Consider the following 12664-nt stretch of genomic DNA (forward strand, 5'->3'; position numbering starts at 1 on the left):
CGCAAAATAACAAAATCTAGGGCTCCAATTCACCCAAGCACAATTCTTTTCAATGCTAATTCAACAACATCAGCAACAAAAATGCAAGAATTCTTCTTTATTTTTCGATGTAATTATCGAACATATATCATATATACAATCTGAAATATCCTCATCCACATCCAAATATATACTCAACATTAACATCAAATCTTAATTTCCCGTAACCAAACAAGATGCTAAATCAAATAATGGACAAAAAAAAGTTGAGTTTGAGAGATGATTTGTAACATACCGGATCATTAACCTCAGGCTCAAGTTTCAACGATCTCTTTCTTTACTCTGCTTAGTAAAGGCACTGTATAAACCATAAATCATCAACCTCCATATCAGTATCTTCCAAGTGCTAAATTTCACAAACCCTAATCTAGAATTCGACCCCTAAATTAATTTTAAAATTTACCTGATTTGGGGGAGAATCGGTGCATAGTGCACTGAAATCTGGATGAAGAAGTCGAGAGAGAGAGAGAGAGAGAGAGAGAGATCAGAGAGGTGAGCAGCACCGATGGCCGTGGCTCTGCCTCTGTATCGTGAAGGAAGGCTCATCCATAATGAATGATGAGAAGTCAAGAGAGAGGGAGAGAGATCAAAAAGGTGATAGGTCAGTCGAGAGAAAGGTGAGTCACTTATGTGATGTGGGTGTGGTTGGATTCAAAGACGAAGAGAGAAATCAGTGAAGAGGGTGGTGAGCTGAAGTTTGAGGTGAGGTCGAGTCGAGAAGCGGAGAGAGAGAGTGACTGAGTTCTAAGGGTTTAATTTGTATTAACGGTTAAGATTAAATTTCAACTAAATCTGACGACTGTTACAATTCCAAATATATATTTAAAATTAAATAATTTTTTTTTTATTTCGATTCGGTTCGAGATTACCGAACGAATGAAAATGTGAGACTGATTCCCGTACCAAAATTTTAGGATCGGTTCGGTATTGGGTATTGAAATTTTTAGTATTTTCGGTTTGGAATTGGATCGGTATTGGGTACTGAAATTTTTGGGATCGGTTTCGCGATTTTTGCAATTTGGTTTGGAATATTCGGTATTTGTTTCCACTCCTACTTATTTTCTTAACCTTTTCAATGAAGAAAACGAGAGGAGTACTTTGTTGGGTGAGTTAATTAACTTGGAAGAGTGTAAAAATTATTCCTCCTACCACCAAATTAGGAAAGAGTAAGTGATTGTGGCTTTGAAAAAGGAGAAGAATAGAAAAGCAATGGTTCCTGGTGATATACTTATTGAAGTGTGAAAGGTTCTGTGAAAGACGAGTATAGCATGACTCACAATCCTTTTCAATAAGATTTTGGAAACGAAGAAGATGCCAAATGAGTGGAGAAAAAGCACTTTGGCGCCTATCTACAAGAATAAGGGCAACAAATAAAATTGCATGAACTATAGGGTATTAAGTGAATGAGTCTACAATGAAGCTTTGGGAGAGAGTAATTGAGTATAGATTGAGGCAAGAGACACGGATCTCAGACAATCAATTTGGGTTCATGCTAGGTTGCTCAACCATGAAGACAATCTATCTCTTACAAAGATTGATGGATCGAAATAAACATATGCAAAAATATTTGCATATGATTTTTATAGATTTGGAAAAAGCGCATTCAATATGATATCCCTTGGTGTATGCTTTTCGAATATGATATAGTGCTGATAGATGAAACGCTAAAGGGAGTAAATATGAAGCTTAACCATTGGCGGGAAGTGTTGGAATCTAAAGGTCATCACCTAAGTAGGTCAAAAATAAAGTATATAAAGTGCAACTTGAGTGGGTATGGGGTTCCAAATGAGATAGGGGTGAGGTTGGGAGAATTGGATGAAGATTTCAACCATAGAAGTTCATCAAGTGTGTTGTGCAACCGTCCTATGCCACTAAAGTTCAAGGAATTTTTTTGTAGGACTGCAATAAGGCCAACAATGCTTTATGGCATGGAATGTTGGGCGGTCAAGCATCAACATGTGCAAAAAATGAGGGTGGCAGAGAAAATAATGCTTCGTTGGCTTTGTGGGTACACGAGAAAATACATGATTAGATGAGAGAAAATTGACTAAGGTGGTTTGAACATGTGAACTGAAGATTTACAGATGCTCCAGTTAAAAATACGATTATGAGATAGTGGCTCATGGTAAAAGGCGTAGAGGAACACTTGGAAAAAAAACTTTAAAAAAAGACATGGCGTACTTGGAGCTAATGGAAGACAAGGCGTAACATCGAGCGCAATGATCTTTTGGAATTCATACAGTCGATCTCACTTAATGAGATAAAGCTTTGTCTGAATTTGTTTACATATTCAAAACGAGAGATGTGATGAATGAGAATGTTACTCAAATGTTCATGCATACAATAAACAAACCCTTCCTCGGTGATCATATAGCGAGTGTTCAAGTATAAGATGAAAAAACTCATACTTTACATCACAAAAAAAAAAAAATTCTTCAAAGGCCGGACTACTTAATAGTTCATATAATGAAACGTATGATTAAATTAAAAAAAAAAAAAAACTATTTTTCTCAACTTGTCTATCTATTGAACAAAAACTTAAACCAAGTAAATAGTTGAGACTACTAAAAACAAACCCTACAAAACATGCCCCGAAAATAACTCATTTTTATTTGTCATTGTTGGTCTAATTTATAAGTTTGACGTTGACACTGCTGACCCATCATTTAGGAGAGGATTTGTTTATTCAGCTGCTAATCTCTACATCCACATCCACATCCCCATCCCCATCCCCATCCCCAAAAGTCCAAACTCCAAACTCCAATCCCAACTTCTCTTTCATTGTCCCCTCCCCTTCTTTGGATCCTTTCCCTCCTTCACCTTCACCACCAAATCACCATCTACAACCCACATTATTAATTAATTAACACTAATAACCCATAATTACAAAAATCATAAAAATAGCCCAAAATTAAATAAAATTAAATACATGATAAAACGACAGCGTTTCCGTTGTATGAGAGCCGAATCCTGCCCACGGTGGTCCCCCTTTTCTCTTTTTTCTCATATTATTCTGTTTCTCAAAAAAGACAGCCGGAGCCGAGAGGGAGGAGACGCTGACTCAAAAGAAACACTCCGAGAGCTACACCCCTTAAACTCTTTCTCTCTTTCTCCTCTCTCTCTCCTCGCTCTCTCTGCACCTCAAAAACCAGCATCTTCTTCGATCTTCCATGCCCATTTCCCCAATCTCAGCTGACTAGCCAATCATGGGCTGCACCCAGTCCAAGATCGAGAACGAAGAAGCGGTCTCCCGCTGCAAAGATCGCAAGCTGTTCATGAAAGAAGCGGTCTCCTTCCGTAACGCCTTCGCCGCCGCCCACTCCTCCTACGCCATCTACTTGAAGAACACCGGCGCCGCCTTAAGCGACTACGCCCAGGGCGAGGTGGTGGGCCCACACCCGCCCCATTTACAGTCCCACCAGCCCAATTTAGCCTCCGCCGCCGCCGTTGGCGTCCCCGCCCCGCCTCCTTTTGTAGATACTTTTCCTCCGCCGCCTCCGCCGCTCCCTAGCTTCTCCAACTCCCCTTTACAGCGCGCCGCCAGCATGCCCGAAATCAAACCTGACCCCAAGCCCCGGCCCAAGTCCAAGCCCAAGACCATCATTGAGGGGGACGAGGATGATGATGATGAGGTGATTGAGAATAGCGAGAGCTTGATGCGTAGGACTAGCAGGGGCAGCCGGGGCAAGAGAGGGGTTGTGGAGAATGATCACAATTTGGATGGTCCACCGCCAGTGTCATCTCCGGCACCGCCGGTTTCGGTGGAGAGCCGGACGGTGCCGCCGCTGCCGCAGCATCGAGACAGCCCTTATGACTTCTTTTTCTCAGTGGAGGACATGCCGGCGTCGACGCTGGCCGACGCCGAAGAGATTGAGCGAAAGGTGTATGACAAAAGGCCGCCGACGAGAGAAGAGAGTATTGAAGAGGAGGAGGCGTTCGAAGAAAGTCCGAAGAGAGTGGAGAAGGACGAAGAGGAGGAGGTGGAAAGGAGTCCGAAAATTGAGGAGGTTGTAGCGGCGCCTCCGCCTCCGGTGGTGGAGGAGGTTCCCGGTGGGTCCACTGGAAAGAGCCTGAAGAAGGCGAAGGCGGCGGTGCCAAAGGGGACTGTGAATATGCTGCAGATATTTATGGAACTTGATGACCATTTTCTCAAGGCTTCGGAGAGTGCCCATGACGTTTCCAAGATGTTGGAGGCCACCCGGCTCCACTATCACTCCAATTTTGCTGATAATCGAGGTAATCTTATGATTCTGTTGTTGGGTTTGTTATGTTATGTTCGAGTAATCTTATGATGTTTTCAGACCGAAAAAGTGTGATTCTGATGTTTGCTGGCAATTACTGTGATTACAATTGCAGGGCACATTGATCACTCTGCTAGAGTGATGCGTGTTATCACATGGAATCGGTCTTTTAGAGGATTGCCAAATGTAGATGACGGCAAGGATGATTTCGACTCAGAAGAGCATGAAACTCACGCTACCGTCTTGGATAAGTTGTTGGCTTGGGAGAAAAAGCTATACGATGAAGTCAAGGTACTCCAAAAACTCCATTGTTTCCGTTTTCATTTTTCTTTCAATGTGATAGGAAATGGTGTAAGGAACTGCTACATTGCGTTTGCATTCACCCTTTAATCCTTTTTGCTTCCACTGATTTCAATATGCTGATTGAATGCTACATTGTTCGACACAACTTTGCGAATCTGTCGTTGTTGTCGTTTGGTTTGGCTGTATTGTGGTCCTTTGAACTTTAGTAATGCTCTTCACTGATGTCAGTAGTCATTAATCGTGTACTGAATCTTATTTGGGATTGGTTTGTGGATAGACAGGTGAGCTTATGAAATATGAGTACCAAAAGAAGGTTACCTCGCTGAACAGGCTGAAGAAACGAGGTACTAACTCTGAAGCATTGGAGAAAGCAAAAGCAGCTGTAAGTCATCTGCATACAAGGTACATTGTTGACATGCAGTCCATGGATTCAACAGTATCAGAGATAAACTCTTTACGAGATGAACAATTATACCCAAAACTTGTTCAGCTTGTCGAGGGGTGAGTTTTTCTTGATAACTACATTTATTTATGAGCAGTTTTGTTGTTTCAGTTATCTTACTTTTTGTTGAGTTCCTGCTTTTCGACATCTTAATTTATTTATTGCATTTGGTGATAGAGAACAATAGTCTACTTGTGCACATTGTTTGGGCTGATTAGGGATTTGATAGATGGTTTAATGGGGGTATAATAAGTTGTAGGTAGATATTGCAAATAATGAGCTTTAGCTACATATTTTCTCCCGCGAAACTTCCAGATAATGTTGCAAGAACTGCTATTCAGAATGTTAGAGTCTTTATATCTGCCCAGGCATATTTGACAAGCTATGTGTGTTATGTAGAACCTCTGAATTTGGACGCTGATCAGTTGGAATTGATTCATATTTTTCATGTTGGAAAGCATTCAACATAAGATTTCCTTTCTTCGCATCTTATGAGTGGATGGTGCTACCCTTCGGTGTGAAGACCTGTTAAAAAGCATCTAGTTCCTATACATTTTGAAGGAAACCTATAGATATTGACCCATCCTAATGTGTTCTAGATCTTATTGCTCCAAGAGATTCTTTTATTTTGTTTTGGTTAATTAACATTCAGGGTTTTATTTTGTTTTAGTTTATTAACACTTGGGGTCATTGCCCTGCCTAGACACATGGTGTCTTGGCACTGATGGACTTTACCACCGAACTGACCTTTTGGGAGTTTAGATCTTTAGTGCTTGAACGGTTATACTGCTTCGTCTTCAAACATGAAATTTGAAACCACTTAAAATGACTCACGGACTGCAGGATGGCTAGTATGTGGGGAACAATGCGAGCTCACCATGAGACCCAATCGAAGATTGTGACAGCACTCAGGTCGTTGGATATCTCCCAATGTCCCAAGCATACAAGCGAGCACCACCATGAGCGCACAATACAGCTGTTTGGTGTTGTGCAAGGGTGGCATGGTGAGTTTGAGAAGCTTGTGAGTCAACAAAAGGAGTACATAAAAGCCCTCAACAATTGGTTAAAACTTAATCTCATCCCCATTGAGAGCAACTTGAAGGAGAAGGTTTCTTCCCCTCCAAGAATTCAACGACCCCCTATTCAGGAACTCCTCCTTGCTTGGCATGACCATCTAGAGAAACTTCCAGACGATGTTGCAAGAATGGCGATACACAACTTTGCTGCTGTAATTAATACTATTATGATTCACCAAGAGGAAGAAATTAAAATGAAGGAGAAATGTGAAGACACCAGGAAAGAACTTTCCCGCAAGGCCAGACAATTCGAAGACTGGTACAATAAAAATATGCACAAGACCATACCGGACGAAGGAGATACAGATAGGCCAGAAGGCCACACTCGAAGTGATGTGGTTGCAGAAAAGCAGTTTGCAGTGGAGACAGTGAAGAAGAGGTTAGAAGAGGAGGAGGAATCGTATGAACGGTTATGCCTTCAGGTGAGAGAGAAGTCGATCGCAAGTCTTAAAACTCGCTTGCCAGAACTCTTCGGGGTGTTGTTGGATTTTGCCTATTCTTGTTCAGAGATGTACAGAAGCTTGAGGTCCAAATCACCACATAATCCAAGTGAGAGCTCAGTAAGAGAATAGGTTTGTATCTATAATATGCCCATTTATTTTTGTTTAAATGATTTTTTTTCCTACTTATATGTTTAATTGTATCTATTAGTAACTTGTAAGCTTGTGCAATTTTCTTATGGGACAAAGCCCTCAAAACCATATACATAAAGTTGTTTCAATATATATTGAGAATTGAGAAACAATTCTCTCTCGTTGCTTTCCTTTTGTTTTGGTATAGACTCTCTATTATGTACATGTTGATACATGTTGATGCAGTGAAGCATCAACATGTACATAAAATGAATGTAGCGGAAATGAGAATGCTTCGTTGGATGTGTGGGCACACAAGAAAGGATAAAATTAGGAGTGAGGATATCTGAGCTAAAGTAGGAGTAGCCGAAATTGAAGGAAAGATGAGAGAAGATCGATTACGATGGTTTGGACATGTGAAACCAAAGCCTACTGACGCTTCGGTTAGAAGTTGCGATTACGAGACAAATGTTTAGGGCATTATGAGACAGAGGCTCAGGGTCGAAGGGGTAGAGGAAGATTTAGGAAGACTTTGGAAGAGACTCTAATAAAAGACTTAGAGAACTTGAATCTAACGGAAGACGTGGCACATAACTGAGCACAATGGCGTTTTAGGATTTATACAGCCGATCTCACTTAGTGGGAAAAGGCTTTGTTGTGTTGTTTTTGTATAGACTCTCTATTATGCGGGAAAGACTTATCTACACTATTTGGAATGTCATCGTAGCGCTTTGGACAATGATACAATGTCATGTATCACAACTTGGTGTCCTCGTTCCACATGTTTGGGACACTCCGTCTAATCATTCCATTTAATATTGACAAGCATATTGACACATGATCAACCGTCCATGTTTTATAAATGTACTTGTAAGTAACTGCTGATGCGAAATCATCTCGATAGGCGATACGACTCAAAATTTTCCGTTTGGAAGGTAATCCTCAACCAAGTATCTTGACACCTTTTTAAAATAGTTGGTGAGGTAGATAAACCTTTTTAGGAAAAAGATGCATAGATGGTTAGAAACCACACACAAGCTGATGGAAAAGAATGAGAACTGCCTTTACGGTTACAGATGAGCTGATCCATCCAACCAAAGTTTTATAATGTCAAGGGCACACAACTTACACTCTACGCTTCATACGCTTTCGTTGAACATCGGTCACATACGAATACAATTGTCAAGGCAAACGTTGGTATTCTGCAGAACGTATACAAATCTTATGTACAGATGTATTTTTCAATCAATAACATGTTTGATTCCTGTGAGCAATTTGTTGAGACTCCGACTTGCACTTTGAAGAAAACAATCTCCAAGGGAGTAACAGGCAAAATGGGATTTCTCAAAAAATGTCGTCAAGTTATCCCAAGCAGCAAAACGCCTTTCTTCTTCTGTCTCGTGTTACGCTGTTTAGATTCACTCCAGCAGGCCTTGGGGGGCAAGCTCTTGCTAATCTCTTTGCTGCATAGGTGCGAAGGAAAACAACTTTCTAAGCATTGTCCGAACGCAAGTTAGAATGCAAAAACTCTAACTAGGAGACCGTCAAGTAATTACGATTAATACAACCCTACAAAACTAGGTGATAATCCTGCTATCCTAGGCACTAATATAACCTCAGTTCTAAAAATCTCTGCCTAGCGCCGCCTAGGCTCAGGCCGCTGGCCACCGTCCCGATTAACCCCTAGGCGTTTGAAAATTAAGAAAGGGCGCCTAGACCGGCTTAGGTGCCCGCCTAGCTCATCCAAACTAGGCACCCAACTAGGTTGCGACTCTCACTTAGACAAAAAAGAGATCACTTTCATTTTGTATTATGTTATAGTACTTTATAATCTATATGTTGTTCTACTTTGCAATTTATGTTTCACAATGCAATTATGTATTTTTTAAGTATAAGCAAACACTTATTTATGCGATATATAATAAATTTACTTAAATCCGCCTTGGCATTAGGTTCCAGCCCACCATCCGACAAGCGCCTAGCATCTTTTATAACCTTGAATATAACAGAAACATATCTTTCTTCCGGATAATAAATATAAATTTTACCTATTTCATGGAAAAGCTCGTTGATGTTCTGTGCGGTTTTGGCTGATGTTTCCAAGAAAAACATCCCATTCTCTTGAGCAAATTGCTCCCCTTCCTGGAACCCAATTACCAGAAAAATCAAACAGTCACCTATCATTTGTTTACAACTTTCGATCGAACAAACAGCGAAACATTTAATGTGCATTCCTAAGACATTCATGCAGATGGGAAGCGTAGGAGAAAGGGAAATTGTGGAGAAGCTGTTGGAAATACCTCACTCTCGACCTCCCTTTTCGCCTCCAAGTCGCACTTGTTCCCAACCAATGCCATCACCAAGTTTAAATTCCCTGAAAAATGTAATAAATAATACATCATCTCTCAAGAACAGCCGGAGATCATTCCAAAATAAGCACACAATGCTGATAACGAATCATTTTCGAAGTGCAACAAAATATTCATCCAAAAACAGACGTACTACTTTAACATATAACATAGGAAACACAGAGATGTATGCAATACAAGAGCTAGACCAAGTTGTTTCAAATTGTACTAGCCAGACCGAGAAAAGCAATTAAAATTTTGACAGCAGAGGGCACGCGAAAGAGATGTATTGGGCCTGCCGCAGATTAATAATACAAACAACACAATTGTAGACCATGAAAGGTGACAAACTGCCCGAAAGATTCAGATGAGAATAGGAACTATATAGGAGGTATATGCAACTATCGGAACACTTCTAGTATACGAAGTAATTTATATCACATATCTGATGAAATATTTGCAAAATACACACAAGTTTTTTTCTTTAACAAAAGCATATTTTGAAGATTATATAATTATGATTACCATAAGACAAGAAGAGGTAAATCATTTTTAGTAATTCGACTATATGGTCTTTAAGATTGGAATCAGAGTTTAGAATGGAAAAACACAATAAGAGCACTAGTGTTCAATCTTCATGTCCTTACCTTGCCTCTGCAATTCTTGAACCCATTTTTTGGCTCGAGTAAATGTATCCTGGGGACAATGCAAAATAGTAATCAGAGAACCATAGATAACTGTAATATATTATAACTCAGTATTGAACTGAATATCGTGCCAACATAGATATATTGGATTTAAAGTCACAAACTAATCAGAAGTATCTGCAAGCAGAGAGAGAGAGAGAGAGAGAAGGGCTGCACGCATTCAGCGTTCTAAAATGTGCCCTCCCATTGATTATTTATTACCGAGTTACTGAGTACGTGATATAAGTTGATATTATATTTCAAATGCAACTTTTGTTATAAGTGAAAAGTGATTCATAGGTACCGCGCTTGAGATGTCATACGCGACTACTGCTGCTGCTGCACCACGATAGTACATAGGAGCCAAGCTATGGTATCGTTCTTGTCCTGCGGTGTCCCATATGTCAAACTTCACAGTGGCTTCACTTAAAGACAATATCTGAGTGAAAAAAGCTGCTCCAATGGTTGGTTCCTGCATCAAGACATGCACCAAGGTCCTCAATTGTTCAACACATAAATTGGGAAAACGAAAGATTATATCGAAAGCAGGAGGCCAACAAATACCTGGTTATCGAAAAACTGGCCTTTGACAAATCTTAGCACCAAACTGGTTTTCCCAGTTCCCATGTCCCCCAGAAGTACCTGAAAAAAGAAACATTTAAGAAATTTAGAAATAACCCGTGTCTTTGTGAGACGATTCAACTAATATTGTCTATGCACTACATAATAAACACAACTACAAATAAGAATTAACATTTTTCCACTTCGTTCGGTACCAAAAATGTGATTACAATATCCAATCTAATCGTCCAAATCACTATAGAAAAATGCAGATGAAAGATCAGATCCTAAAACTAAAAGGCGGTCTAGAGTAACAAAATGGCACACTTAGAAATGCTGCTTTGTTCAGAAATCCCGATACAGCCAACACAGCTAATGTTTAACTAGTAACTGAAGCATTGCAAACATTCGAACAAGGAAGCTTTCTAATTTTTATGGGAGGTCTCCACATCCCGATACAGCCAACACAGCTAATGTTTAACTAGTAACTGACGCATTGCAAACATTCGAACAAGGAAGCTTTCTAATTTTTATGGGAGGTCTCCACAGTTTCATTGAATCAACTAGGAAATTGGAGCCGTAGAATACAGAATACCTTATATCCAATAGCTTCATTTGGATGGTCACAGAAGGTACATCAAACTTATGTGGGGTTGAAAATTTCCAGTATGCAGTTGGGAAAAAGTGCATATCTCTAAAATTTACATCAAATTTTGTATTCCGGGTAACATATAAAATTTAGATTCTTGAGCTAAGCAATTGCTATTAGAACCCTTGCAGATTCTCATAAAAATCTCTCCACAGATTAGCCTTTTTCATATCAACAAATAATGATAGATTGTAGCTGAAGGGAACAGAGCGAATTAAAAAAAAAAAATCAAATTAGAAAGAAATATAGCAAGTAAAGAATTGGAAATAAGAGAAAGGGTAAGACATACCCACCAGTTTGGCTTGTATGATCTTGTTGCCAGGCCTGGCCATTGGAGCACTACTTGATCAAAATTGTACAAGGTTTTGAGAGAGAGAGAGAGAGAGAGAGAGAAGTTGCAATAAAAGTGACAAGAAATTTTTGTGTGGATTTTGCTAGAAAATTAATAGTGAATAGATGGAGAAACTAGAAAGTAGACTGGTTGTTGTATTGACTGGTAGTTTAGTTGCACTTTGCACTTCTCCAATCTCAAATCTCAATGAAGGAGAAGAAGCATCCCTTCTTGTTGAGCAAAAAAAATAGAAAAAGACAGAGGGGAGCGTTCCTCGTGGGTCTATATCTTCAAAAGGGCCCTATTAGTTTATCCGAGTCCATCGAATTCAGGAGTCTCTTGGCGTTGTTACTCTCAAAATTTACATACTGGGTTGTTCATGTTATATGAGTCCGTTTTATTGATCAAAACCCTAGACCTCACAAAACAAAATTAATGTTACATAAAACAAGTAGCAAAATTTCAACATTTTTACTATTGGATTCGAATAGTATTCGGATTATATCTTATAAATACATTTTCATAAGAATTCTATTTTGGTAAAATTATCTTTAGGATTTGTATGAGCTTCCGAGACGTTTGATAATCATTTCGTTTTCAATATTAATAAAAAAACATGAGTGGGCGTTATCTTTCTATTAGATACATTCATTCATAGTTGACTGGTCCAGCAAGCAACGCCTCATCTAGCAAGTGTATCATCACTTAAATCATACTAGTAAAAAAAATTTGGAAGAAAAATCTGTTCAAAATTCCATATGACTTGCAAAATGTCGTCTGCCAACTTTTTAACTTCCGACACATGCAACAACTTTGCAGTCGATGGGAAAAAATCTTGATAACAATATTATCGATTTCACCACATCAAGAGACAACAGGCTTCAAATACCAACCGGAAGAAGATGATGGAGTAGCACATGACAGTCATGGCTCTTTAGTCCTAAAAATTTACTACCTTCTATGTTCACGCAACATGAGATGTTGGAAGCATACTTATCTGGAAATTTTACAGCAAAAGAAAAGGAAACTTTAAAAACTCCTTCTTTCCACCATGTTTAACTATAAAAAACGGATGGCCCCTTCTCATTTTTTTCACCTCGTCTCTTCGTCCACAAGGGTCGCCTTATGCCCATTCATTTCAAATCGAGGCGAGATTTGACTGTGTCCTTCAATATTTCCACAATGTCTAGAATTGTCCTGCCAATGTATCGCACACATTTTTTTCAATAAGAATCACATCAAGGTGGTGTCTTATTTTTAACTTCAACCAGTACGGGAGCTCAAATAACATAGTCTTAGGCATCCAGTTCAGGTGCATAGTTTATCTAGGCCTAATTACAACTTTGCCAAACGGACCAAATTCCATATTGGTCAACTAAGTCGAAATCTTATCTCTCAATCATTCTCTAGGTCTTA

The 12664-nt window shown here is 39.5% G+C and overlaps 2 protein-coding genes across 3 annotated transcripts; one reads left to right on the plus strand and one right to left on the minus strand.

The window, feature by feature from the left end:
- Nucleotides 1-3052: 3052 nt before the first annotated feature.
- Nucleotides 3053-6864, plus strand: LOC126634034 (protein ROLLING AND ERECT LEAF 2-like). Its single transcript, XM_050304524.1, has 4 exons — nucleotides 3053-4275; nucleotides 4396-4571; nucleotides 4861-5084; nucleotides 5869-6864. Exons 1-4 carry the CDS (start codon nucleotides 3246-3248, stop codon nucleotides 6671-6673), a joined length of 2235 nt encoding a protein of 744 aa, XP_050160481.1. The 5' UTR covers nucleotides 3053-3245; the 3' UTR covers nucleotides 6674-6864.
- An 851-nt stretch (nucleotides 6865-7715) lies between these two features.
- On the minus strand, nucleotides 7716-11474 carry LOC126634039 (ras-related protein RHN1-like). Of its 2 annotated transcripts, none has more exons than XM_050304526.1 (7): nucleotides 11207-11474; nucleotides 10272-10349; nucleotides 10012-10179; nucleotides 9669-9717; nucleotides 8974-9047; nucleotides 8722-8815; nucleotides 7716-8136 (listed from the first exon to the last, which is right to left on the minus strand). In XM_050304526.1, exons 2-7 carry the CDS (start codon nucleotides 10332-10334, stop codon nucleotides 8036-8038), a joined length of 549 nt encoding a protein of 182 aa, XP_050160483.1. In that variant the 5' UTR covers nucleotides 10335-10349; nucleotides 11207-11474; the 3' UTR covers nucleotides 7716-8035. The 2 variants fall into 2 exon arrangements, with proteins under 2 accessions (XP_050160483.1, XP_050160482.1); XM_050304525.1 differs by having other exon boundaries at nucleotides 11211-11473.
- Between the last annotated feature and the right edge of the window lie 1190 nt (nucleotides 11475-12664).

Source organism: Malus sylvestris, chromosome 9 (genome assembly GCF_916048215.2).
Source record: "Malus sylvestris chromosome 9, drMalSylv7.2, whole genome shotgun sequence".
Classification (NCBI taxonomy): Eukaryota; Viridiplantae; Streptophyta; class Magnoliopsida; order Rosales; family Rosaceae; genus Malus; species Malus sylvestris.